This window comes from Crotalus tigris, unplaced genomic scaffold, assembly GCF_016545835.1.
Source record: "Crotalus tigris isolate CLP2741 ecotype Arizona unplaced genomic scaffold, ASM1654583v1 scf7180000024391.5723578, whole genome shotgun sequence".
NCBI classification, from domain to species: Eukaryota; Metazoa; Chordata; class Lepidosauria; order Squamata; family Viperidae; genus Crotalus; species Crotalus tigris.
This window is the reverse complement of record NW_024100561.1, coordinates 2,313,012-2,340,773: the sequence shown is the minus strand read 5'-3', so window position 1 is coordinate 2,340,773 and position 27,762 is coordinate 2,313,012. Positions and strand designations below refer to the sequence as shown.

The 27,762-nt window shown below is 37.5% G+C and overlaps 1 protein-coding gene across 1 annotated transcript; it reads right to left on the bottom strand.

Annotated features, from left to right (window-relative positions):
• Nucleotides 1-1,677: 1,677 nt before the first annotated feature.
• Nucleotides 1,678-9,203, bottom strand: NDUFS6 (NADH:ubiquinone oxidoreductase subunit S6). The gene is made up of 4 exons (XM_039329309.1): nt 9,004-9,203; nt 4,609-4,662; nt 3,038-3,160; nt 1,678-1,810 (listed from the first exon to the last, which is right to left on the bottom strand). Exons 1-4 carry the CDS (start codon nt 9,157-9,159, stop codon nt 1,742-1,744), a joined length of 402 nt encoding a protein of 133 aa, XP_039185243.1. The 5' UTR covers nt 9,160-9,203; the 3' UTR covers nt 1,678-1,741.
• Between the last annotated feature and the right edge of the window lie 18,559 nt (nt 9,204-27,762).

Below are 27,762 nucleotides of genomic sequence, written 5' to 3'. Positions count from 1 at the left end.
AACTGAATAATAGCTAAACTAAATAGGAGTTACATAAGTGCATTAAAATCTATTTATTCAAGAGTGAATTTCTGAATTCCATTTTGTTAAATAGGGCCCAGTATTCAAGTGTGTCAAGATCCATCTGGATCTTCAGCCTATCTTCTGGAGTGTTGGCTATTCCTGACAGCTTGGTGTCAGTTGCAAATTTATTGGGTTCCCCTTTTATCCCTTTTTTGATTTGTTGTTTAACTTTTGCAGAATCTTCCCAAGTATTGATGTCAGCCTGAGATTCTGTGGTTTCCTGGATCCATTTTGTCCCCTTTTTTCAAGATGGGAACTACATCAGCCCTTTTCTAGTTAGCTGGTAGTTCCCCAGTGCTCAAGGATCTTTGAAATATATAGTTCAGTGGTTCTGAGAGCACATCTGCCAATTCCTTCAGAACCTTGGGGTGTAATCCATCTGGTCTTGGTGATTTTACCTCATCTAGAACAGATAGGTGTTCTATTACGATTTTATTGCTTATTTTGACTTGCATTCCTAATCTGTATTTCATAGTATTGTTTTTTTGCTAGGTTGGATTGTTTTTTTTTTCCTTTTCTATAAAGATAGATGCAAAAAACAAGTTAAGCAGTTCTGCTTTCTCCCTGTTGCTCATCACCTTGTCATTTTCTCCTATTATTCATTTCCTTGACTTTTTTGTTTTTTGTATGTTGAGAGAACCTTTTTTATGTTGTTATTTTTGCTTTTTCTTGCAAGCTTTAGTTTATTTTGAGTCTTAGCTTTCCTGGCTTCATTTTTGCAGATTCAGACTATATGCTGATATTCTGCTTTGGTTATGTGCCCCCCTTTCCACTTATTATATTTGTCCTTTTTGTTTTTCAGTTTATCAGAGTTTCTTTAGAGAGATCTTATTTTTCTTCTTCATTGGAACTGTGCTAAATCACAATTTCCTATTTTTAAAAAATCCGCATAAAGCGACTGGAGAAGGTTACCCCTAATACTATCAGATACTCAATTGTGTGTCTCTGCCCCAGGCACCCAAATGAATGGTGTTTATTGTCTAGAGACTATATGAATCTGGATGGGGAAGAATTGGCTTCAATCCAGCCACACCAAGTATGAACAGCTGTGGGTTTTGGGCCTCACAGGTCCTGGAACTTGGAAGATTTCATCTTTGAAATCTGGGCAGATTTGCACTCTCTTATTGAATATAATTCCTAGATTGCACATAATGTAATTTAGCAGCTGGTTCTTTTAGGACCTCCTTGTAAGCTTTGGATAAAATTCTTATTTCTGTTGTACTATCAAAAATAGTAATCAAAAACTGATAAAGGTGTGAAATTATTATGAGCCACCAACATTGTGCAATTAAAATAACATATTCTAACATTTCTCTACTATGCCTACTAGTAAAAAGATTTGTAAACTATATTCTGTACCTCAGTAGAAGATCAGTAATGACAAACTCACTTTTATGAGAAAAAGTATAATGCTCAAGATCACTATATAACTAAATCTTAGTTATAAATCTGAACTAAGTCATTGGATACAGGGACGTGATCTTTAGGCTCTTTTTAATGGACAATTCTAATTTTATATCAGTATCTTTCAACAGTTAAGGATGAAATAAATAATTCTACCTCTGTTATGTTCTCTTTCGGGGTAAAAAATAGAATTAAGAAAGGTATCCATAATGGTTTTTAAATATGTATTTTATTCTATAACAAAGAAAGAAGTTCATAGTCAGAAAGATACATGTCAATGATGATGCTTCTGCTTAAACTGAAGTCCACAGTAACCACAAGTTCCTGTTTTTGTATCTTTGTCCTGCAAATATAAATGGTAAAAATAAAATACAATTTTATCATTTTTGTAAATCTATATGTTCATATAAATTCCCTGTCAATGAAAAATTATTTTTAAACTCTTAAACCTGTCATTCTTTAATTGATCTGAAGTACAATCTTGACTTAAACCATTCATTTAGTGATCCTTGGAAGTTACAAAGGCACTGAAAAAAGTGACCTATAATCACTTATGACCACTGTAGCCTCCCCACAGTCATGTGATCAGAATTTGGATGCCTGGCAACTGGCATGTATTTATGACAGTTGCACTGTCCCCAGAGTCATATAATCACCATTTTTAACTTTCCCAATTGGCTTCTGACAAGCAAAGTCAATGGAGGAAACCAGGTTCACTTAATAACCACATGATTCACTTAACTGCAGTGATTCTCTTAACAACTGTAGCCAAAAAGGTTGTAAAATGCAGAAAAACTCACTTAACATCTGTCTTGCTTAGCAGCAGAAAATTTGGGCTCAATTATGGCCGTAAGTTGAGGATTACCTGTGTATCCTTTATTATATTAACTAACAATTATTTTCATGTCTTTATTGAAGGCTTTAGCTCCCCCAAGTTATATCCTAATATTACTTGAACCCTGCTCCACTAACTGCCCATTGTTCATCTTCCAACTACTCTTGCCTTCTAATTAAATATTTAAATATATTTAACTAGTTGATTTCTTCTTCCATTAAAAAGACTGCAAACTATTGAACAGCAGTTCTAAAACATTTTGATGCCAGGCCCCTTTACATGATTGAGAATCCCAAACAGCTTTGGTTTATGTACATTATATCTACTGATATTACAACTGGGAAATTTAAAAATATTGTTTGATTTCGCAGATCCCCTGAATGGATCATGGGAACTCCTAGACTGGAGTTTGAGAACCAGTGCAGTCCAAAAGACATTCCATTAAAAAACTCAACATATAAATTTCTGCAAGTAGCAAAATAATGAGAATAAAAACAGATGTGAATATGGGTTAATACAAAATGGATAATGAACAACGGATTACACTTAAACAATCCTTGGAAATACACATAATTCTAGTGACCCACAAAACTTAATACAACTATAACTGCGGATTATTTAATGCTTGACAATATGTTTTTTCACTTCCATGATAAATTGAAAAATAACTAAAAAATAGTCTGTTCCATGCTTATTTTTTTAAACAGGATAATATGGACAAGTGAATTACATTACCAAATTTATATACACTTTAGGATGGCCCAAAGCTCCTCCACCACCATCACACCATACAACTCTAGTTTCAACTTCACTCACAGGTTGTTCAGCAATTAAATCAATTGCAAAGTTTTCATTGACCTACAACAGCAAAATAGAAAGATGTTTCACTATGTAACAATTCAAGCAATACACTTTGTTAAGCAGTAGTGATACAAGCAGTCATCGCAACATTCTAATAGAGAGTAGTAATTGATTGGCTGCCTTCAGTAATAAATCTATGTTTCACTGATTTTTTTTGCATATTTGAAACTTGCTTTCTTTTCCCCACATTCTGTAATCCTGAATGCTGTGCATCATTTTTAACCTAGAGAAGAAAATGTTGTCCTACTGCAACAGAATTTACATAATAAAGATCGAATTGCATTTTATGGATGAGCCAAAAGGATAAAAGTATATTTAAATAACAGGGTGGCAAAGTCAGAAGAGACATGAGTACTGCCACTACATTTTAAAGAAAGTCTTTAAAAGTTAATTAATTTATGGACATTAATCAATGGAAATTGTCCCTGCTTGATTTTAAACACTCCTGCTGCAACTACCTACCCCAGATCCCAGGCATCTCTTTTGGCTTCCTGGGCAGGAAAGAGGATAAGGAATTCCCTTCAAGTATATTATTTAAATATATATTTAAAATAGTACCAACTGAACAATGATTTGGAAGGTGTAAGAAAAACATATCTGCAATATCCCACGGGACAGCTGAATATTAAAATATGGTCCCCAACTAATATGTGAGCTACGTCATATTAGATCCAAATTTAATTTTCACTATGGATCTCTATAGAGCCAGTTTGCTGTAATGCAGGGGTGTCAAACTGCCAGCCTGCAGGCTGGAGGCGTCACGTGGAAACCACGCCCACTCCCTTGCCGGCAATGGGGAAAAAGTTCCGATGTGTCTCGCGACATCACATGATGTCACGAGTTTGACATGTCTGCTGTAGTGATTTAAGGCGCCAGGACAGAAGCTAGGAGATCATGAGTTCCAGTCCTGTTTTAAGCATGACGCCAACTTCGTGTCTAAATGGGTTGATTTCTCTCAGCCCAAGGAAGAAGTCAATGGTAAACAAAAAATCTTGCTAGGAAAGTACAGAATTCTAGGAAGTTGCCAGGAGCAATCATCAGTGAGAAGGAGATTCTTAGCATATATAACGTCACAAGGAAAGAACTCAATTAGTTTAAATAAAATGCCAATTAACTTTGCTAGATTATTTTAGCTATGTCTAAATTGTATTTGTGTTGAAATAATCAGTATGAAATATGTGAATAGCACCAGGATGTTTTCATTTATGATAGTTTTTTTACAATGGGTTTACCAACTCCCATAAGTTATAAGTCCTTTCAACTGTATTACATGCAAGCTTACTGTCATTTGAGGAAATGAAATGAGCTAACTAATAGGTTTATTGATTAAGACATCAACTGTTTGCTCACAAGACAATGACATTTTACACTGAAGTCACTGAACATTTCATCAATACCTGGAGAAACTACAGATTCACAGTAAACATTTCTGACACAGGTTTTACCTCTTTTTGTCGCCCAACAAATCGAACCCTCCTGTAGTCTTTTTCTTCATAAACCTATAATTAAAGAAGGAATATATTGAAAAGAACATCAATTCTGATTTCAGGAAAGTGGAATGGGACAAAAAATACGGTTAGTAGCATAATGACCAGCATTTTCAGATATTCTGGTGCTATAGAGCAAGAGAACAAATATTTTATGGAAAACAATATATTCAGTATTAAATAGAAAAGATCTTTACATTACTTTACAAATGAATGCTGCTAGATATGGAAAGTATTTAGCTCTATTTCATGTATATTTTTCATATAAAATTCAATATTATTGATACCATTATACCAAATATAATGGATGAAGCCAAATATACAAATAAATTGTGTTTGTTCTACTTTGAATAAGCTTACTATGCTTTTTCAACCTATCAATTGATTCAAACTGGTTGGAGATTGGAATACCTAAATCAGTTGCATGTTACTTTCTGTCAGATTACCGTAAATGCCGGCGTACAAGGCGACCTGGCGTATAAGACGACCCCTGTCTTTATAGCCGGGCCGCATTCCTAGAACATCGTCTTATATGTCGGAAACTACCAGTATTTCCGGCGTATAAGACGACTCAGCGTATAAGACGACCCCCGTCTTTGGCGCCGATTTCAGCGCTCGCGGAAGTCGTCTTATACGCCGGCATTTACGGTACTTTTATTTAAATTATTTTAAAGGGCTGGTGATTTAGAATTATTAACTTACTCACCCTGAAACAATAAATCCTTGTATTAAAAGATACTGGGAAAAGATGGTTATTTTTTCACCTGAACATTTTTTAAAACATGTCATGCTGCCAGTGTGCCAGAATAAGATACACATAGAGGTAATTTCATGCAGAAACAGTTATGAATAACTGGATGCAAGAAACAAACTGTAGGTAGCCTTTGCTTAATAATCAGTCACTTAGCTACCAGTTGAAATTACAACAGATCTTTCCAGAGCCCAGTTGCTCAATTTTGAAGTTCCAATGGTCTACACCAGGGGTAGGCAACCCAAAACACTCAAAGAGCCACTTGGACCCGTTTCCCACCAAAAACAAAACACCGGGAGCTGCAAAACCCTTTTGATATCTAAAATGAAGATAACACTGCATATATCCTTTTTTACCTTTATTATAGAGGTGTGTGTGTATGAGTGTGTGTGTGTGTGTACACACGCACACACACACATTAAAAATAAAAGTAAAAATATGACTCTTGGGACTATCCATACTATTAAAACAATGATCACCAAGAGAATGCTTTAAGAGAATAAAATTGCATACACACACAGGTAAAAAAAGGATATATGCAGTGTTATCTTCATTTTAGATGTCAAAAGGGTCTCTCTCTCTCTGTCTCTCTCCCTCTCTATCTGCCCTTGGTCTGCCACTCCTCTTCCCCCACTCTCTTTCTTTCTCTCTCTCTTCCTCCCCCCCTCTCTCCCCCTCCCCCCTCTCTCTTTCTCCCCCCCTCCTATCTGCTGCTCACCTGGCAAGCTTCAAGCTGTCATCCAACAAGCTCAGGGGTTAGCAACCTCATCTCTTTTATGACTCATGGACTTCAACTCCCAGAATTCCTGAGTCAGCCTAGCTGGGCTAGCTAGCTCTCTCCTGCCCTTCCTGCTTCCTGCTTCCTGCAGAGGCGCAGCAAAGGGAGGAGCTCCACCCAGTAAGCTTTTCAGCTCCTCGGAGAATACTGTGAGTGCACTCTGTTTTACACACGCACACACACACACACAAACACACACACAGAGAGGGAGAAAGAGAGAGAGAGAGAGAGAGAGAGAGAGAGAGAGAGAGAGAGAGAGAGAGAGAGAGAGAGAGAGAGAGAGAGAGAGAGAAGCAGGAAAGTGTAATTGCCTTTCTCTGTCTCTGTCTCTCTCTGCAAAGGCAGAGGAAGCTGGGAGCCACAGGGGAAGGCTCAAAGAGCCGTATGCGGATCCGGAGCCGCAGGTTGCCGACCTGTGGTCTACACACATACAATCATGTGATTCCATGTCAGAACTGGCTTGCATTTATGGCCATTTGCAGCTTATTGGAGTCAATGACTACAATTTTTGGCATCTTTGGCCAGTTTCCAGAATTTACTTCTGGTTTCTGGCTGAAAATGTTTATTGGAGAAAATGCATTCACTTAATGACCTGCAATGTTAGTTTAATGACTGCAGCAAATAGATTGTAAAATTGGGCATGGTCCTGTGATGATCCACTTAATCACAACTTATGACTGTAATTCTGGGCTCAATTATGGTTGTAATTTGAGGACTACTTGTAAATGTGAAAAAGATTGCAGTAGTTGTACTTCAGGATTTATAGGCACGTGGCTGCAATCTCCATTAAGAATTCAGTTTGTTGACAAGGTTCCTTCTGAAATGGTCACTGACCTTGGACAATCCATAATTTTTATTGCAAGGAAGATCTTTTATAAGTTTTGGCTGATAAACCAGATTCATGAATACCTAAAAATCTTGACTCAGTGACTCATGCTAGTAATCTTGATATATAGGTATGCAAAATGTTCTTCATATGGAAGAAGACCCTACATATAAAATGCAGCAGGGTATGTGATTAGCCCTTGAAAATTCCACATAACCCTTCTGTCAAAACAGGATCTTTGGCTCATCTTTTAAGCCCAATCCATGTTGTCATCAGAGAGATTAAAATCTTAAAAGGCTCAGCCCCAAATTGCTACCGCTAGTAGAAGCAGCATTCAATTAATTAATCAATATGCACCTGCTGTGGAACCTACCACAAATGCATTTGACAATAACCTTACTTTTTCTATGGCAGGCACTATGTTATACAGCAAACCAACAACAGAGTTAAAGCTAGCCCCTTCCCTATAACAAGTTAGGATGGGTCAATAATCATATTCTGACTGAGGCTTCTTAATGTTCAGTGCCTTAATATTTGTACTTATTAGTTTTATAAGAGTCACGGTGGTATAGTGATTAGAATGCAGTATTGCAGGCTATTTCTGCTGACTGCCGGCTCCCAGCAGTTCTGCAGTTCCATGCTCACTGGTTCAAGGTTGACTCAGTCTTCCATCCTTCCAAGGTCAGTAAAATGAGGATCCAGATTGTTGGGGGCAATATGCTGACCCTGTAAACCGCTTAGAGAGGGACTGTAAAGCACTGTCAAGCAGTATGTAAGTCTAAATGCTTCATTTTTCTTTTTTAGTGGTATTCTTAATGTTTTAGCTGTATTTTGTAAACTGCATATGGTAGCAGCAAATAAAAATTTTAAATCAATAGCCAGTTAACTGTACATGTATTATTTTTCAGATCAAATGTCCCACTTTCAATTAAGATTAAAAAATACCTTCTCCTTTTAAAGCTTGTTAGTCTAACAACAAAACAACATTGCCACACTAGAGGCCTTATGTACTTACGCATGACACAGCAACGTAACTACAAAAGACCACTATGAATATGATATAATGACACATTTTGTTATTTTCACAGTTCATATCAGATATCTATAATGGACAGGGAAAAACATTCAGTGACTGACTTACAAAACCTTTGCCTACTAACCAATTTTTGGGGGATAGCACAACATGCTTTGTAAGTTCTTCAATTTTACATTTGAGTCCTTTTGTAACTTTAGAATGGATATAATATGGATATGATGATTTGTCAAGAAGTACTCAAATCATCGATTATTACTGCGGTTTGAAAAAACAACTCTGGGCCTCTATCTTAAAAAGATAGAAACACAGAAAACCGACAGCAGAAAAAGACGTAGTGGTCCATCGACTCTGCCCTTTTGAGGTTTTATTTTATTCTCATATTTTTGCATCCTCAGCAAAGATGGGCATAAAGAATCCACCTTCTGCCATCTCTTTTATTTTCCTTTTCAAGTTTTAATCTCCTGCTGGTGGAATATCCAGCTTATTGCCCTAACAGCCCGCTTCCTAAAATCAAGCAAGTGCTGACCAAAAATTTCCTCATGACTCTAGGCTACGGCTCATTAAGTTCTTATTATGATAAAGGGATTATTTTTCCGGTGTTTCAAAGTTCACGTGTCACAGACAGGCCATAAAACGAGACACAACGGAAGCATTGGCAGGTTCCCCACGTGAACTGCTACAGACCATTATCAGGAGAGCGGGAGGCATTTGGGCCAATTGCATACATCCTTTCAAGACGCCTATTAATTTTCAGCCATTTAAACCTCAAAGCCAACGCAGCAGCCGCAACATTCAAGCAGAATTTTCCTGGGTCCAAAATATTCCGACTACAAACCGACCCGGAGCGACGGGCGGCAGCTAAGAAGCGGATGCCGCTTAAGCAGAGCAGAAGACGGAGGAGGCAGGCCGGACCTTCCGAAGACAAAATGAAGCGGGGGGGGGGTAGGTCGAGCTTTACTTACCTGACCCGTGTGCGTCACCTTCTCGCCCGTCTGACTTGTCACGACTCCATAATTCCTCCGCAATGTAATTCGCACAGAAGCCGGAGACAATTTACCCCCCACCGAAATAAATCCCGCCCGCAACGCCCCTCGCAAGGGCAAGGCAGCCGCGGCCATTTCAGTAACCCCAACTAGCCTTTCCCCGACTCCGCCCACAAACAAAGCTACTGCGCGGGCGCGAGCGGCCGAGGCAGCCGGTTGGCCGAGCGAAACTAATACCCCTCCCACCAACGTCTGACGCCATACGCAAAAACGTAAAAAAAAAAAAACCACGTTGCCGAAGTTCTGGCCTGCTGACTAGGCCGCTGCTGACCCTGAAGCTCGGCGTTGTGTTGTGGGCTGTAAGGTTAGTGATGCTGCTGTTAACGGTGTAGCTTTAATTCGGCGTGCAAAGGGACTGATTTCACGGTAGGATTCGGAAGCGGGGGAAGAACAGAACTACGGTTCTCGTTTTGCGGATCCCCTGAAAGCTAAGAGGCCGAACGTGCGCATGCGCGTTTGAATCTCTAAAGGTAGTTTACTGCCCAAGAACATCCAATTCAGACTTCTTCCGAGCGGTGCGCGAATTGCATGTTCAAGATACCAATATCCATTTAGTTTCTTTGGATATGGTGGCCCATAATTGTACGTCGCTTTTTAAAGTTGCGTCGAAAATGGTGGTGCAAGTCTACAGTTTTGTCCTCTGCGTTATCAGATAACCACGAAAGAGACTGTAGGAACAGAGTTGGGTAGTTACTCTAATGTGGTCTTTATATTTTCCTTTTTAGGTTGTTTGCAACAGCTTCAGCATGTCGTCCCTGCTCTTGCGAAGTTTGTTGGCTGCAACAGCCAAAACAACCTGGTCCCTGAACTGTAGCTCGGCCTCCCGCTCATTTTCTTCCTGGCTCCTGAGATGTCCAAATACTGTCATTCCCTTGCTTGGCCCACCTGCTACCAAGTCACTTAAGGCACATCTTTTGCCTTTTCTCTCATGTTGCCCACAATACAATTTGCAGCCTGTTGCTGGTATGAAGTGCAAAATGGTCATCAAGAAGCGCTGCAAAGATTGCTACTTTGTTCGCAGAAAAGGCCGTTTGTATATATATTGTAAAACTTTCCCACGACACAAACAGAGGAAATTGTAAAACTCCTAATTGCACATTGAGGAGACACAAGACTATTCAAACGTTACTCATTGCAGAAGATAATTCTGGAGATAAAAGTTGCACAAGATGTTGATTTTCTATGTATGAAATTTATCGGCAAAATGGAAATAATTATTGGCTTTTTAAATATAGCTTACTTTAAGAAAAAAAATTGTATGTTGTATCATAACAGTTGCAGTAAGTAACTGTATATGCTACCATCCTGGACACTGTAAAATTCTGTCAAGATATAAAATACAAATTCAAAATATGTTCAAGATCTGAGTGTCAATATGATAGAGTTAAATATTATGTGGATTTGAATTGAAGACATTAAAAATTCTTACATCTGTTGCCTCAGAATCTACTACATTGATGTTTATTTTGCTTTCTGTTTCTTCTAATAGAGTGACTAGGAAAAGATAGAAGTCAGTTAGTTGTTGTGGCCAGTCATCTACTGTGCTTTCTACAATATGTGCATTAAATTCAGATAATAAAGCTTGGGAGGAAGCAGCCACAAAAATAAACATATTGGCAGATGTCATAAGTATACAAGGTTAAAAATGGCTCTAGATTCTTCCTTTTCTCTGTGCACATTAGCAAAGGCTTAAAAAGAAAACAAACATCCTTTACAATAAAAAGGCATACAAACAGCTCTTGTCTTCTAACTTTTAGCTCTTAAGTTTGTTCGCAGACATTTTGTAAGATATGTTGTACTGACACAATAATTGGGATTTGTTCTATTACAATTTTGTGGATAGTTAAATGAAAAAGTTAGCAAAAATGTTGAGTTATGACTGGGATATATTGATTTTTGTATTAGTGACTTTAATTGTTTAGCTTTGGTCATAAGCGTTACATCAATTGAAAAGCATACAAACTGACAGTTAATTTGGGATATAAATTATCAAAATTTTTAATTTTGGAGTTTTAATAAATATGCCATTGAAAAAGTTTTCTTAGCGATTCTACAGTACTGTTTTGATATTTGTTAATTTTGGTTTATGTGAAAGGAAGCAAAAGAGAGAATACGGCCCAAATGGGAAAGATTTGTTAATTGTATCTTTGTGTATGCGCATTCATGCTCCTTTGAGTCAGTGTTGATTCTTGACAACTGCTCAGACAATTTCTCACAGTTTTCTTGGCAAGATTTCGGAAATGGTTTGCCATTGCCTCCTTCCTAGGGGTGAGAATGAGTAATTGGCCCAAGATTACTTGGTCCTGTGCTCAAGGCAGGAAAAAAAGTCATTCTTCGGAGTTCTGGCTTGGTGCCTTAGCCACTACATCAAACTGACTCTCAAATTATAATGTTGACTTAAACACAATTCCCAACAGGCAATAACACAGACCTTTCTAGGACTTGTAGAGAATGCTACTTTCCTAAAATACAGTTTTTAGAATGATATTAGGCACCCTAAAAATCTTACTAGATTGAGAGAATAGGCTGAGAGTTAAAATATTTCATAGACATTGGGATTTTAAAGCAATTGGAAGAAACATTTTGAGTCCAGTATGCTAATGATTATTTTATCAGGAACCCAGTTTTTTAAAATTAAAAAACAAAAACAAATTATTTGTCAAATTTATTTGCCGCCTATCCCGCTGTGAAGCTACTCCAGGTGGCTTTCAATAATAAAAAGGCAGAAAATAAAGTACCGTATATGCCGCCGTATTAGGCGACCCAGCGTATAAGACGACCCCCGTCTTTATAGCCGGGCCGCATTCCTAGAACGTCGTCTTATACGCCGGAAACTACCAGTATTTCCGGCGTATAAGACGACTCGGCGTATAAGACGACCCCCGTCTTTGGCGCTGATTTCAGCGCTCGCGGAAGTCGTCTTATACGCCGGCATTTACGGTATAAGTAGACCAGAAGTAAAATAATAGTACCATAACATAAACAATGAAAAGAACACAAGAATAATACATTAATATGATAACTAAAAAATGGATGGAGAGCAGAGGAAGGGGAGAGGTCTACTATCTATCCAGCAGCCACCTTGAGTTTCTTCTTAAATGGCCTTAACACCTCCAGCGTTGAAATACCCCCCCCCCCTTGTTCCTCAGGCTAACCAGTAGACCCAGGTCTTCAGGCTGTGGAATTCTGGGAGTTGAAGTCCACATGCCTTAAAATTGTCAAGGTTGAGAAACACTGAGTCCTAGAGGGTAAGATGTTCCAAAGGGCAGGCACTATAGCAGAGCAGTGCCTGCCCTTTGGAACATCTGGATCCCATTGGAGCTCTTTGACTGACAGGATCTGAAAGAGGCCTTTGCCAGCAGAAGTAGGATGGGCTTTTCCTAGCAGGACAAGGCAGTTCATCAGATAGTCTGGACCCATTAAGCCTTTAAAGGTCACCACTTGACACCTTGAACTGCACTCAGAAGCAGATTGGTAGCCAGTAAAGTTTGTGGAGCATAGGGATAATTGGAGCTATTCTAGGTACTCCCAAAGACTGGTCTCGCTGCTGCACTTTGCACCAGCTGAATCTTGTGAATCAACATCAAGCGCAGCCCCATGGAGAGTGCATTGCAGTAGTCCAGGTGAGAAATGAGCAGGGTTTGTGTGAGAGCAGGGAGTTATGATCCTGGAAAGATTGCAACTGGTGCACAAACCGGAGCCTTGTGAAAGCTCTCCTGGTCACCCTTGCCACCTGCTCTTCAAATGGAAGACATGAAGTTATAGCATGTTACAGCTACTATAGGACAGTGATGGTGATTTGGTAGAAAATACCTCCATTTCCTGGAATCAGTTCTACATTAAACCCAGTCAGATTTGTTTTGAGTTTTGTGGCAAAAGTGATTCAACACAAAGCAACTTTCTGCAAAACAATGAACCAAAATGAATATTTCTTGATTTATACTGACCCAGAAACAGACATTATATGCTATTTAAAGAAAAAAAATCCATGTAACAAGTGGTTATGTAACTAGGTCAACTAAAAGAATCTTGCAGGTTAATGCATATTAATGAGTTTAAAACTTAAATTGCAGCAGAGTGAATAAAAAAAAACCTTACTTTATTTGAAGAAAGGACAATGTCTCTTTAACAATGACAAGTCAGGAGAAAATTACTCTGAACAGTTATTGCATGGGGAATTTTATCTAAACTGGATCACAGGAATATGCTGAAATTAGATAAGTGATGAATGATTTTTTTTCTATGCATCTAATGCGTTATATCAATGCACTGCAAAAGAGGCATTTTAGTTCTTTTGTTTTCTTTATATTTTAAAATTAATCAGTGTTAAATTTTAAAAGGAAAAATATGAACACAAAATGTGGTTTATTTTTAAATGTCTATTAAAATAATCCCAGAGCTGGATCCTTTTGTGTCAATTACACACATGGATGTGCAATTCAAAGTTTCTGCTGAACTGATGTATTCACAATAGTCTAAAGCTTTGTAATATTAAACTACTGCTGAGAGAATCTTCATCTTATCAGGTCATTGTCACGATGAGACGGCACCTAGGAATGCTGTGCAGGCTGAAATTAGGCAGAATGCCAATTGAAGTGCACTATTTTGCATAAAACATCTAGGACTATAGCAAAACATTTATCAAAATCTTGTCCTATGCATGCCTAACATTTGACTTCTCCAGAAAATCCAGGTAATAAGATAATTTTTCTTGAGATTTATTTTGAGTCAGAGTTGAGACAGTAGACGGTGACAGAGAAATGTGTCTATAATTTAGACCTCTATTGTCTAGTTTAGGTTATTTAAATAGGGAAATAAAATATAAAATAGGCTACTGTACAATACAACACTTTATTGCGCAAGTCACTTAAAGTATTTCTACCAGCAGGCAGGTTACAAATTCTCTAAATAAATAAATTCCATCTTTTCATTTAAACATTCTTCTTTATGTCTTCTCAAACATGCATTCATATTTGCAAATAATATAGGATTTATTTTAGGGGAATGGTACATATCATGGGGTACAAGGATACACAGCTCACTCAGTGCTCAAGGAGAGCCATATGTATACTAACCATTATCCTTAGCTACATATTAAATAACGCAGTACTATAATCCACTCATGAATTTAATCCCAGTCCCATACCTACAACTAGAATGTTGTCAAGGAAAGACCTCTTCCTGAGACACTGAGACACAACATGCCAATTGCAGACTGAATACCATGGACAAATAATCTCACTTAACAGAAATTAGTTGGAGTAACAGACTATTCCCAACTTCTTTTTCAAATATTTGTCCCTTGAGGATGTCTTTAGTACCTAAGCGAAATAAAAAGATAGAGGAAAGTGAAGGAGGCAAGATTTGCCACAAGCAATAATTTGTGAGTGGCCAGGTTTTGCCCCAGTTCTGCTGTTGCCTTGAACAAACTGGAACAGGGCTCTAATTGGTGAGTTCTCTGATTGTTCCAAATTAACTGTGAGAAAAGGATGCTCTAATTTATGTAAGTTTCCTTGTGGGCATATTGTTGGCTAAAACTTTATAATCTAGTCCCAAATTATAGCAACCATAAGACAATGCAGGTGGTCTCAAACTTGAAAGGTTTTACTCTGTGGAACCATTTGAAAGAATATATATGAAATATATAAAAAATGCAGCTCTGGGTTATTTAATTTTTTTTTCTTCTGTGTGTTTCCGAGCATGTAGGTTTGGAGTCATGGTTTGAGAAAACTCGACAATCTTTTTTTTTATATTAAACCAGCATAAAGTTGAATATATTTACATAATGCAATGATCCATGAAGGTTACCATAACATCAAGGGACTATATTAACCGGCTGAATGGAATTCATTAGAAATTAACTACCACTTAAATTAATTTTCCCACATTCACAAGGCAATAATGGCAGAAAAAGGAACCGTCCATCAGTGTGTAGTGACAGGAGAGCTGTCATTGCTTTTATTTATAGGTTAATGTATTAACCCACCAAGCTGCTTTTCAGGAGAAAAAGCTGCACCATGGCACTCATAAATTGCTACTTTCAAAACCTTCTCTATTAATAAATAAACCAAGTTTGATTAAGCCGGAACTCATCCCTTAATGCTGCATAAGCTACTGGCCAAATTTAGCTTTTCTACATTGTTATTTCACAAGTATGCATATATTTTTGAGTATTGGTCATTGCATAATGAAATTCCAAAGCATAATTTTTGCATTTAAAAAAAAAAGAGCTGGTCTAAAACCTCTCATTCTCTTCCACAAACTTTATGTGTGAGGGAAAAAAAATGCCTCTCTGTTTGGGCTGTTTTTCAGCATTCATCTGTTAATTCTGTTTAAATTGCCTTTGCTCTCCTATGCCCTCATTTGCTTCAAAGATGTCAACATGCAGCAAACTTAATTAATTTTGTTGACTCACTGACATCCAGGCATGTCATCCCATCCATCCCATTATTATGATGTAATCCATTTCATGCATTAATTATGTCATATATATAAAGAGAAACCCCCAGACCATATAGCATGACCCCACTCTGTTCACCTTGGTGGATTAAGCGTTTCAAAGGAGGGAACAAATACATACCAGCCACTGCCTGTGTCAACGTTTACAGGAGCTGGAAGCAGAGGCAAAGCATCTTTTTTTTTGCATGGGGTTAATGAAAAAAAGGTGGGAAGAATCATGCTGGAGATATATGTATGATTTATTTCTCAAGAATATATATATACTGTACATCCTATTAAACACAATTAAAAATAAATTCTGTGCAATTCTAGTCAATGTTACAATTCTGTAGATCTAACCATATTTATTACTGTGAATTTGAAATATTTAGCCTTGGCATTTGGTGAACTGCCGGTCTGCAATTATCCTGGACGATCTGGCAGTACTTGGCTCAGAATTAATTACAAAAGACAGTGGCTGGGTTTGAATGATACACTTGACCTGGATCAGTTACAAACCTAATAGCTGCATTCACATAAAATGCCAAGTTTGATTAGCTTTTCCTTTAGTTAATTTTACTTACGTTTTAATATATTGTGTGAATCCAGGAATTGGTTAGTTCTCAGTTTGGAATATTATGCAAAAACAGAAATTGAGTTAATATTGTCAAAAGGTTATGAGTGTTGTGTGAATGCAAGCATTTGAGAATAGTTCAGAGGTTGGGTATAGCCAAAAAGGATCTCTTAGGAAAAAAATAATTAAAACCCCTCCTAAATGTAGCATCACTTGTACAAGGGGAAGAGCTGCTTCTCATTTTTACCTGGAGAAAACAGGAAAAAAAGAATAGCAATGACGGTTGATTCTCTACTGAGAAGGCAGTGAAATACTGCATTGTAAGCAGGCTTTGTGCTTAAACTGATGACAGCTACAAATTTCCCCAAGATTTCCCCAAATGCCTGAATTAAAAATAATTAGGCTTTTATAGCAAAGCAGACAACAGAAAATAAATCCTTGAAAGATTGACTAGCCTACTCTGAAGGCATTGTTCCAGTCACTAAATCCCAAGAGTGACTCTTGTTTAGCAGATACACCTTTTTCAAGATTTAAAAATCCTTTGGAAATTCATTTCCAATTTCCAATAAAGTTTATTTTTGTAAAAAAAAATAAAAAGGGATTTTATTCTTTAGCCAGTAACTTTTTAAGTATTTATTTTTATTTTCGGAATAACAAAAATTACTCTGCTCAAGACTCAGAGCATCAGTGATTGACTGAGAGGCCTGTATCCAAGATGCAGCCCCGAATTAGCCTTTCAGCTACATCCTTTCCAAAGTTTTTCTCAACTCAGTTCAATTTTATTTTGCAATTCCATGCACACTCCATTCTCCTGCTGGCAGCATTGTTATTTCTGCATGGTATGATTAACCAGCACAGTATGTTCCTCTTAATGTGAAACTGTTTTCTTATCCCTTCAATTCTACAAACTGGGAAAGAAAAGCTTACAGCCAGAGGCCACACAGAATAATACTAGTGTCAAGCTTTATTAAAACATATTTGTTTCATGTCCTCCAAGGACAAATGATAGACATGTAAAATGTTTTCTCTGATTCTGTTTCAGGAAATACTTAGTTTAGAATTAGCTTCTGTCAATGAAAACAATTTTCAAAACTGAATATGATTGCCTCACCATTCCAGCTGCACATAAAGAACAGGTAGGGGTGAAATGGTATATGTCTGGCTAGTGATTACAAATCAACAGAACTTTCTACTTTCTCTAGTCAGGATGGTTCCCCTTTAAGGAAAGCTTGTCATGAACAGGAGGGGAAAAAATGCACCTAATTAGCAACCTGCCACATATCAGTCATTTAATTTGATTGGGTGTGTTTTAGAATATTAACTGCCTTGTGGCTTTGGAACCCTTTCTTTTCAACTTCTATCACCCTAATTATGTATTTTTCCTCAAACCCTTCAGAGACGGCGCTCCAAGAATGTCACTTACTGAAGTATTTCCTTTAATAGGCCAAGGAATTGCAGATGCTTGAAATCTACCATGAGATTCTACCTCATTAGAGCCTCTTATTTGATGATTTTACATTATCGCTGACTCTAGCCTTTTTAGAGAGTCTTGGATGCTGTTTTCAAAAAAGAGAAAACTGTAGCTGACCGTATACTGTACGCTTACGTAACCAATGAGATATATACTGTAGTGGTTGATGTGTTGGACTAAGAGAAGAGAGATCAAGGTACAATGCCAGTCACAACAATGAAAGCTCACTTAGTTGTCATTGTCTGGGAGCTGCCCATGGTTGCTTATAAGATGGGTGACTATACAAATGTTTTAAATAAATAAATAGTTTCTTGTCCTAATCTATTTTATAGGATTTTTTTTTGTTGTGAAAGGCAACTAGGGTCATAACCTTGGAAGAAAGGCAGGATCGCTCTCTCTCTCTTGCTCTCTCTCTCTCTCTCTCTCTCCCCCTCCCTCCCCCCCTCTCCCTCCCTCCCCTAGCAATGGGAATGTACTTCAGTTGCCACTTTCAGTCAAAGTAGACTATACTGAGTTAGAAAGATCAATATCTTATAGGTGCTTGTTATGACTGCGTTTCTGGATGTTAATCTTGGAAATGTGTAACCAAAGCTGTTACATCATACAACATAAATATCACCAGATGGATAACCTCAGAATCAAACAGATTTATACGGTATAATAGAAAGCAGAAAATAAGCATAACTACTCAGTGAATATATTCCCAAATATAGACTGAAAAACAGAAATGTCAAACATACAGATTAAATTCAGAAAACTGAAGAGGTAGAATTTGTGCCAGCAAGTTATAACCTGGAGAATACATAGAGCCTTTTCCCATTACTTTGTTAGCTATTGATGTCATCAGGTCTGTCAAATCTTAACAACCATATGCAAGGGATGATTTGGAGCCTCAGGTCTACCAATTGTGTAAATATCACTACTGTAATCAAGTCCATCCACCTTCCTACTGATCATCCACTTTTTTTCCCCCTCTACCTTTCTCAGCATTACTGACTTTTCAAGGTAATTGGGTCTTCACATAATATGATAATTTAAGCCTGTCCACTAATGCCTCAAGTGAGAACTTTGAGTTGATTTGTTCAATGGTCCATTTGTTTCTTCTCCACTTCCAAATTGAGATTTTCCATCTTCTTTCTTCAAATTCAACTTTCACTTCCATTACATAAACATTACTACATAATTCTTATCTTTGCAGGTCATGAAATCTGAATAACTTTTTCAAGGTCTTCATTGCTATCCCATCAAGTGCTAGTCTATAGCATATATTTGGCTATCAGGATACTGTAGTGCAGTGGTGGGATTCAGCCAATTCGCACCACTTCAGCAGAAGCAATAGCTAATTTTTTGTTGCCTAGGCCTAGAATGGACTTCCAGAAGTGGCATCCACACAGAAAACTGGTTGTTCACATATTTGAATCCCACCCACCACTGCTATAGTGTCACCAGCATGGTGCATGTCGTTGATGTTTCTTGCTCCAGTTTTGAAACCACACTGATCTTTTCCCATTCCAATCTCCCTTTGTACATATTAAGCATATAGGATATATAAATGACTTACTCCTTTGCCAACATTTTTAATTTGGACTGTCCTGTATAGATTTTGCATGAGAACAATGGGATATTCTAGTATTACCGTTTTTAAGGACATAATACATAATAACATAATACAATCAAAGCCCTTTCTATGGTCAATAAACAGTATATTGATTTAATTTTGGTATTGTTTGGCTTTCTTAATTATCCAACAATCTTCAGTGATAATGTCTCTTGTTTCTCAGTCTTTTCCAAAAGCAGTTTGAACATCTGGCATTTCCCTTATGAACAGCAAGTGCTGTTCATGCAACTCTGTCAAGCACAGCTTCTTTCAATTGTTGAATGTTCAACTTTGAATCAGACTTATTTTAATAGTAACATTTAATACAAAGTAAGGTTAAAGAAAACAGAATAGAGAGGAGGAATAAAAAGTATAAGGAGAGAGAAAGAAAAAAGAAAGGGAAAGAAAGAAAGAAAGAAAGAAAGAAAGAAAGAAAGAAAGAAAGAAAGAAAGAAAGAAAGAAAGAAAGAAAGAAAGAAATATAATAAAGAGAAAAGAATAATGTGAAGTGACTTCCAACCTTCGTCATGACAAATATCAAAAAAAAAAATAGTAACTCTTCACCCTCCCTATAATTACATTTATCTCTTTATCTCATATCTAATCTCTTGCCTGTAAACAAATTTTTAAAGCATCATCTCCTCAGTCCTGGTGTCAGCAGAAACTCAATAAAGGGTAGCCAGACATACCTAATTTAACTCTCTTGGGCTGTCATTTGTCTATCCCTTTTAAATTTTAAAACCTTGTGTGATTTCTTTTGTAGAAATTTCCTTTTTTAAATCATTATCTTGATCTGTCAGTTGTAAACTGACTTTCAATATTCTATCTTGATCAAATAAAATTTGTTCTATATCTGATGTTTCTTCAGTAATATTTTTTTGACAGGATCTCTCCATAGAAGCAGACATCATTGCTGACATTGTTGATATTATGGCTACTATTCTGATTCTATTCTTCAAAACTCTCCTTCAATGTTTTTATTGCACCATCTCACAAGCCTATACATCTTTACCTAAAGCCTTTAGTCCAGCCTAACAATCAGTTTTTGAAAGCATGAAAAAAAATATCTCTGTTATGTCTTGTAAAAACCAAATTAGGATCTATTTCCCACAAGAAACGTTTTGTACTTTATAATTCATTCCAAAATCTCATTGTGAAAGTTTCAATATTCCATTTTATCTAACCCCTTAATTTGTTTATAACTTTCTGGAATCCAAGTCTTATTTAGCTTTTTGCTGTTTATTTTAGATTCTTTAAATTCTTAAGCTTACAATTAAAATTTTCTTTTGTTGAGGATTGAAGGCAGACTCACCTGACATATTCAGACATCATTCTGAAAGCCTGTATTAGCTCAGAAATATTTAATGAGCAATTTCTGAAAGTGATTAGAAAGCGAGCTTTGTTCCAGCTGTTTCAAACATTTGTGGAAAGTTCTCCTACCCTCTCTTTATCCAGAGAGGTTCCAAGGAAGCAGTTTCGTCATTGATTCCTTGGTCTTTGCCACAATCATCAGCTCCACTTTCCCAGAGCTGTCTTCAATTCACCATGTCTCTCCTGGAAGTCCTTTGTAGTTATTCCTGATGTTCTACTTGAAAATGATGGATTTCAGGATGAAATTTGTTAACTCTATTTCCAATCCCAGTCATGCTTCTACTGCATTTTTTTTTTACTCACTGCTAAATGGAACGGCTCTGATTTTGCATGTGCAACACAATGATTCGTTCTTTTTATTTCTGCATATCACCAGCTGGTGGGAAAATATAGTGTTGCAGCAACAATAGTGCAGCTTGAGCTGTGGAACCTTTTGTCATGTATGGGTTTCTTCCTGTGTTTTCCCACAACTTGTTATATTGTAAGCTTAGCTGAACAAATGTTCAAAAATGTGTATCAAGAAGGTTGTATAGTGTTTGAACACAGAGTTTCAAAACAAGCAAGAAAGAACAATGGAAGATATCATGATCACAAATGTGGACAAATAGAAGAATATAAATAAAATGATAGATCATTTTAAGAAACTCAGAGAAATCTGGAAAAAAATCTGAAGCAAGATGAGAATACTCATGCACAATAACAAAAGAGATATGATGAAAGCAAATGAGATTAAAAAGCAACAGAAAAGTTTTACTGAAATTATTTATAAGCAGAACAGAAACACTTGCAGAGACTGCATATGGTTAGCAATCAGCTTTACTGGGAAATGAGGCATAACCAGCTGTCAAATAGGAAGGCACCAAATGAAAACTACATTTCCAGAGTTCTGTTTAAAGCTGCAGCTAACAGCCCTTTTGGGTGAATAAGAAAGATTTCTTCCTAAACTGAAGAAAATGAATAGAATAGAATAGAATAGAATAGAATAGAATAGAATAGAATAGAATAACAGAGTTGGAAAGGACCTTGGAGGTCATCTAGTCCAACCCCCTGCTCAGGTAGGAAACCATTTCAGACAAATGGTTGTCCAATCTCTTCTTGAAAACTTCCAGTGTTGGGGCATTCACAGCTTCTAGAGGAAAGTTGTTCCACTTATTAATTGTTCTAACTGTCAGGAAATTTATCCTTAGTTCTAGGTTGCTTCTCTCCTTGATTAGTTTCCATCCATTGCTTCTTATCCTGCCTTCAGATGCTTTGGAGAACCCCTGAGATATTGGAACACTGCTATCATGTCACCTCTCATCCTTCTCTTCATTAAACTAAACATACCCAATTCCAGCAACTGTTCTTTATATGTTTTAGCCTCCAGTCCCCTAATCATCTTTGTTGCTCTTCTTTGCACTCTTTCTAGAGTCTCAACATCTTTTTTACATCTTTTTTTACAACTGAATGCAGTATTCCAAGTATGGCCTTACTAAGGCATTATAAAGTCGTATTAACACTTCACGTGATCTTGATTCTATCCCTGTGTTAATGCAGCCTAGAACTGTTTTGGCTTTTTTGGCAGCTGCATCACACTGCTGGCTCATATTTAAATGATTGTCCACTAGGACTCCAAGATCATCTCATTGTTACTACTATTGAGTGAGGTGCCAACTATACTGTACCTGTGCATTTGATTTTCCTTGCCTAAATATACTTTTTTCACCATTGAATATAATTTTATTAGATAGCGCCCAACGTTCAAGTCTGTCAAGATCCTTCTGTATCTTAAGTCTACCTTCTGGCTATTCCTGCCAGCTTGGTGTCATCTGCTAATTTGATGAGTTCCCCACCTATCCCCTCATCCAAATTATTGATGAAGTTGTTGAAGAGTACTGGGCCTAAAACAGAGCCTTGGGGTTCCCCACTACATACTTCCCTCCATGTATATGTAGTTGATGATCAAGGCTTTGAAAAATCTGGAATTTTCCCCTAACCTACAGATGCATCAGTTTTAACTCCTAGAAATCTCCATCTAGAATCCTACATAGTCTGTACCAAGGTTTCTGGGAATCCACATACACTTGGAGGACATAGAGGTAGGAGAAGCTGTTTTATATACACAAGTATTTTGAGGTCTTACACCAAATTGTGATCAAATTATTTTTAAGAAGTCCATGCTTCCAGACCAACAAGGCAAAGGGTGGAACATCTTTTAATTTCACACAATTGACAGAGTGAAGTGATTTTGTTATCATGGCAAGGGAGATACTTCTGTTGCCCAAAAATGGGACAAGGTATGATCTTTATCTATCTTGCAGCTAGTTGTTCATAAGTCAGTCAATGTCAACAAAGATTAACTAAAGAAATCGTTATAGAAAGCTGAGGCCAGAGCTCCCTCAAGCACCCAAAACTAGAAAATAACAACATATCTGGTTTTTTCCTGAAGTTCTTAGAAAGACCATATCTGATGGAATTCGTTGAAGAAAGGAAAAATAGAGGTGCAAAGCAAAGCACACCTTATAGAATTTCTTCACAAATTTGTTTAATTTTTTTCAAAGAAAATCAGACAGAAAATGTCAAATAAAGAGAATGATTTCAGCAAAGCCAGAGGGAATTGTGATCAGAAAGCTAATGTAAGATGGGTAATAAAGAGAGCAAGGAAGTACAACTTTCCCTTTTCTTCACTTGACTATGTTTGAGGGGATAAATCACACTTAATGAAAGGGAGTGCTCAGGATAGGGCAATGGTTCTCAACCTTTTTAATGCCGCGACCCCCAACCGATCTTAAGTCGAGGACTACTCAACTGGTTGTAAGTCGAGGACTATTCAACTGGTGCAGCACCGTTTGCAGAATGGGACTTTTGACGGGCTCAGCAGGGCAGAGACAGACTGGACAATTCCTATTGGCTTTTGAAAGCCAATAGAATTAGACTCTATTCAAGAGAGTCTATTCTATTGGCTTTCAAAAGCCAATAGAATAAAAGGGAGCAGCACAGCTAAGGAAAAGGGGGGAAAAATGACGGACTGCGTTGTTTGGCGACCCCCGTGAAATGGTCGTTCAACCCCAAATGGGGTCCCGACCCACAGGTTGAGAACCACTGGGATAGGGGATATAAATTATCCTTCCCTTTCCACTTAATTATTTATCAGTATGATGTTATTTCCCCCCCCACCCTAATTAATTTTGAGAACTGATGCTGAACTGAGATAATATAGTTTAAAAATCCCCACTGTTTCATAATCATGATTGTGTGGTTCTCTTCATATAACATAACCCACCATTTAGTGTGTGGAGCAAATAGCAAATAGGAATAAACTGAGAGGACCGTTGTGGAAAAGTCTTTATTCCAAAAGCTGCAGACAGAAACTGATTCAACCTTAAATAGATGTGGTGGGAAGGTAGGGGATGGGAATACTAAAGTGTTGCATATAAAAAGGAGCAGGATCTTCAAACCTGCAGTTGCAGCTACCATTTTGAGGTTTTTGGATCTCCTGTGAATGCCCCTGCTTAGAAGAACTTACCATTTTTTATGGAAAATTTCTGACTGGTTTATAAAAAATAAGCCAGAAGCACATTATCTTGGGTAGCTTGCTTCCAAGATTCTTCCGTTGTCATCTCACTTTTCCTCTAAATATCTAAAACACAGCCATCCAAATCTTGCATATATATTTTTTTTTTTAAAAAAAAGAAAGGATCCAGCACTGTCAAAAACAAGCCAAGAAGCCTCAGATGTTACTTTAAACTCTGTCTAGTCCTCGTCACTGCACTTTCCCTGAGCTTCCCTCTCTTCCTTAAGAAACTGTGGTCCTTGAGGTGACCAGCATGCATTTCTCTTGTGTGCAGTCTTTGACAAACCAGATGATTCTGACTTTGGTTTTGTGCAGCTCCCAGTCCTCTTTCTTGCTGATACATTCCTTCTTTCACGGTGATGCTAAAATAGCCACTCTACAATAGCATTGTTTCAACTAAGCAGTGCAGTCCATCCTTGGACTTTAAAATCTTGGACAAAAACCAATTCATGTAGGTGGGGACATGATAGCAGTATTCCAGTAAAGGGGTCACAAAGAGGAAGGGGTCAACTTATTTTCCAAAGGACCAGAGGGCAGGACAAGCAACCTGGAATTAAGGAGAAACTTCCTAACAGTGAGGGCAATTAACCATTGGAACAGCTTGCCTTCAGAAGTTGTGGGTGCTCCATCACTGGAGGTTTTAAAGAAGAGACTGGACTGTCACTTGTCTGAATGGTATAGGGTTTCCTGCTTAAGCAGGGGGTTGGACTAGAAGACCTTCAAGATCTCTTCCAGCTCTAATTCTAATTGAATTGAAGGTGGGGTGCCCTGTAATTATAAAGCAAAAGTTGGCCTCTTGCTCTGGAGCTGTTGAAAGAAAAACCATTTTGGTGAAAAGAGAAAGAAATTGCTGGAGTTATTGAAATTCCAAGTTGGGGGTTGGGGGACTTGCCCTATCATTCATCAGGCTTCTGATTACTAACAAGGGGTGTGGAAGGTAAGCTTTTGCTAGCTAAAATTATCCAAGCAAATAGGCATAAAGTGACACCCAAGCCAAGCATTTGTACAAAAAACTGTTTTAAACTGAATTCCTGAGAATTCTCAGGAAGGTAGAATGGTCACTTTGCCATCAGAAACTGTAGCCGACTCAGCCACACGTATCATTTTGTCACACACTTTATTTTGCCTGATGGAATTAGCTACCTTATAATTAGCAGTAACTTTAGACAAGCATAGGGGGGGGGTGGGAGGGGGTGGAATTAGATGAAAAAACTAGCAGAACTGTCAGAGCCCTTCAAATGTATTTGCCTTTAATCCTTTCCTTTCTTCCTTCCTTTCTCTTGCCTATGTATTTTTGGGGCTTGCCATACTGTGGGGGAGGGTGCCTACATGGGGATTATTATTTGTTTTGTTCTGCTCTGTACGAGAGGAATGCAACCTGAAAACATCTGTCTTATCTCCAGACAATGGAGCCTGGGACCGTTGGAAACGAAACCGATTGAGACCTTGAGATGGGCACTAATCTCCAGCTTCCCATAACACTGTGGCACTTGTGGATTGGCTGGATTTCAACTGGACACTTGGATACTGGGGGGGAGGAGTTGCGAATTGCCTTTTTGATGTAATCATTTACGTGCCAAATCTCAGACCTTGCTTTGCTCTTTTGCCATCACTAACTCTCAATAAAAGTTTCCTTTTGGGACAATGCTGGTTTCAAGAGTTCTGCTTTCTTGGGAGATCTAATTGAGTCAGATCCTTACAAGAACATTCCTGAGATTCAGTAAGGCTGACTTATTGCATTTTGAGCCGAGTAAAAAAAATAATTTCCCTCAGTTAAATGCACTTTCCGATACATAAAAGCCACATGGGAATATAATGTTTAGAAATTAAAATTACCTTACTGTATCCCATACTGTAAGTAAAATAAATGCTCTTTCAAAACATTCATTGGTCTCATTCCCTATTTAATCCAGAACATTTCTCACAATCAATAACTCCTAGTATGACTTGCCTGAAAATCTACAAATACGTAAATTAAATTCTGCCTAATTCATAGTACACCTCGCTCCTTGAGCACTTATTTCTTCTTTAAGTAAATATGGCCCTGGAAAAAGCAAGCAATCATAGCAATAGGTTTTGAGACCATAATGTAATAAATTGTGAAGAGGCAACTTCTATCTAAAGCAGAGAGAATTAAGTAATCTCTCATCTTTGTCACAAGAGAAAATTATTCTCAGCTGAAAGCTTCTAACCGTCAGCATGGTCCATGCTATTCCTTTATTTAATCCTAAAATGACAAAATATTATTTAATTTACAACTTAATGTACAGTGTTAAAATCTGTTTTTCCTTCTATCTGTGATGCATGCTGGATATGAGAATGAGTGTAGTCAATATCAGTGAGTTCTGGATAGTTTTTAAACAGTTGCTGTTTCATTAATTCATTAACATTACTAATAGGTACTACACAAGAAAAGATGTCAATAAAATTCTTATTAAATACGTTAAAAAGGTCACTGATCAGTAATCTATCTCCTTAGCATTCTTATTTACATGAATAGAGAAGAGCTCAAGCAAATGAGAAGTTAAACCAAACAGTCCCATGTATTCCTTTTCTTTTCAAACCTGTTTACCTTCATAATTGTTTTTATTCTTGTTGATTAAGCAGTCTTTTGTTCTTTAAATTTGTCACCTCTTGAGATGAGGAGTTAAAAGCCCAGGTGAAAATGGTCCTGATATCTAAGCTGCAAAGACATATCTTCTTTATTGCACCTCCCACAAATGGAATACTTGAATTTGACTTATAATGTGCATCGTTGTCCCAAAAAAAACCTGTCAGTTCCTCCTTTAGGCAGGAAAAAACACATCCCATGCTCAGAGGCACCAATCATTTTCCTTAACTGTGGGACCACTTCCATCCCGATTAATTTAATTTGCAAGGAGGGGCAAGATTTCAAGTAGAAAATAATCATTTTTCTAGTGATCTACATGAAGAGAATCCCCCCAAAACAGGACAAGCGGTTATTGTCTTTACTTTTTTATTATTTCCCCAACTCTGGTTTCCAAGCTGAGGCAGATTGATCTACTTTAGCCACAAAGAACAAAAAAAAAAAAAACATTCGCTGTAAGGACCAGCTGTTCCAACTCTCTTTCCCCTGGCCCCCTTCTGCATTTTAGTGAAGGAAATGCCTCACAGAATAGGAGAGCAATCGGTCCAAAGAATCAGTGAAGATAGAGAAATGGGTGTTCTTCATGACCTTCATTATATGGAGAACTTAAAATGGGCCTTCAGCTAGGTCTCATTTTCTGCTCAATCTAATCCATCTCGAGAGTTCCTCCACTTATGCTACAGTTAATGTTCCATCTACTTCATCACCACAGCTACTTACATGAACAATTCAATAGGCTTATGTGCTGTACAAGTTTGCCAAAGGCATCCCTGTCTCTGCTTAAAAGAACAGCCCATACATGGCATCTGCCCTGCCCCAATTAAGTTTTCCCGAGTTTTTAGAAAACTTTGATTGTTCTGAATAAGAAAAAAAAATCTATCCTATCCTAATAACATTCTTATATTTATTACAATGCTTGTGTCTTCTGGACAGAAATAATCACCAAAGTTTCTGAATCCTCTTATGTTTTTGTAAATTAACTGTAAAAGAACTAATCTTTGGATTTTGCTGACTCTTGCACCAGCCTGCTGCTGATTTTTTTTTCCATTGCCATATACAAACTGAA

Excerpts from the sequence above, each read along its gene's own strand:
- NDUFS6 (XM_039329309.1), bottom strand. The coding sequence starts at position 9,159 with ATGGCCGCGGCTGCCTTGCCCTTGCGAGGGGCGTTGCGGGCGGGATTT. Across the intron at positions 3,161-4,608 it reads TTGTTGGGCGACAAAAAGAG|GTCAATGAAAACTTTGCAAT; the intron begins GTAAAACCTGTG and ends TTGCTGTTGTAG. Across the intron at positions 1,811-3,037 it reads CTAAAGTGTATATAAATTTG|GACAAAGATACAAAAACAGG; the intron begins GTAATGTAATTC and ends TTATATTTGCAG.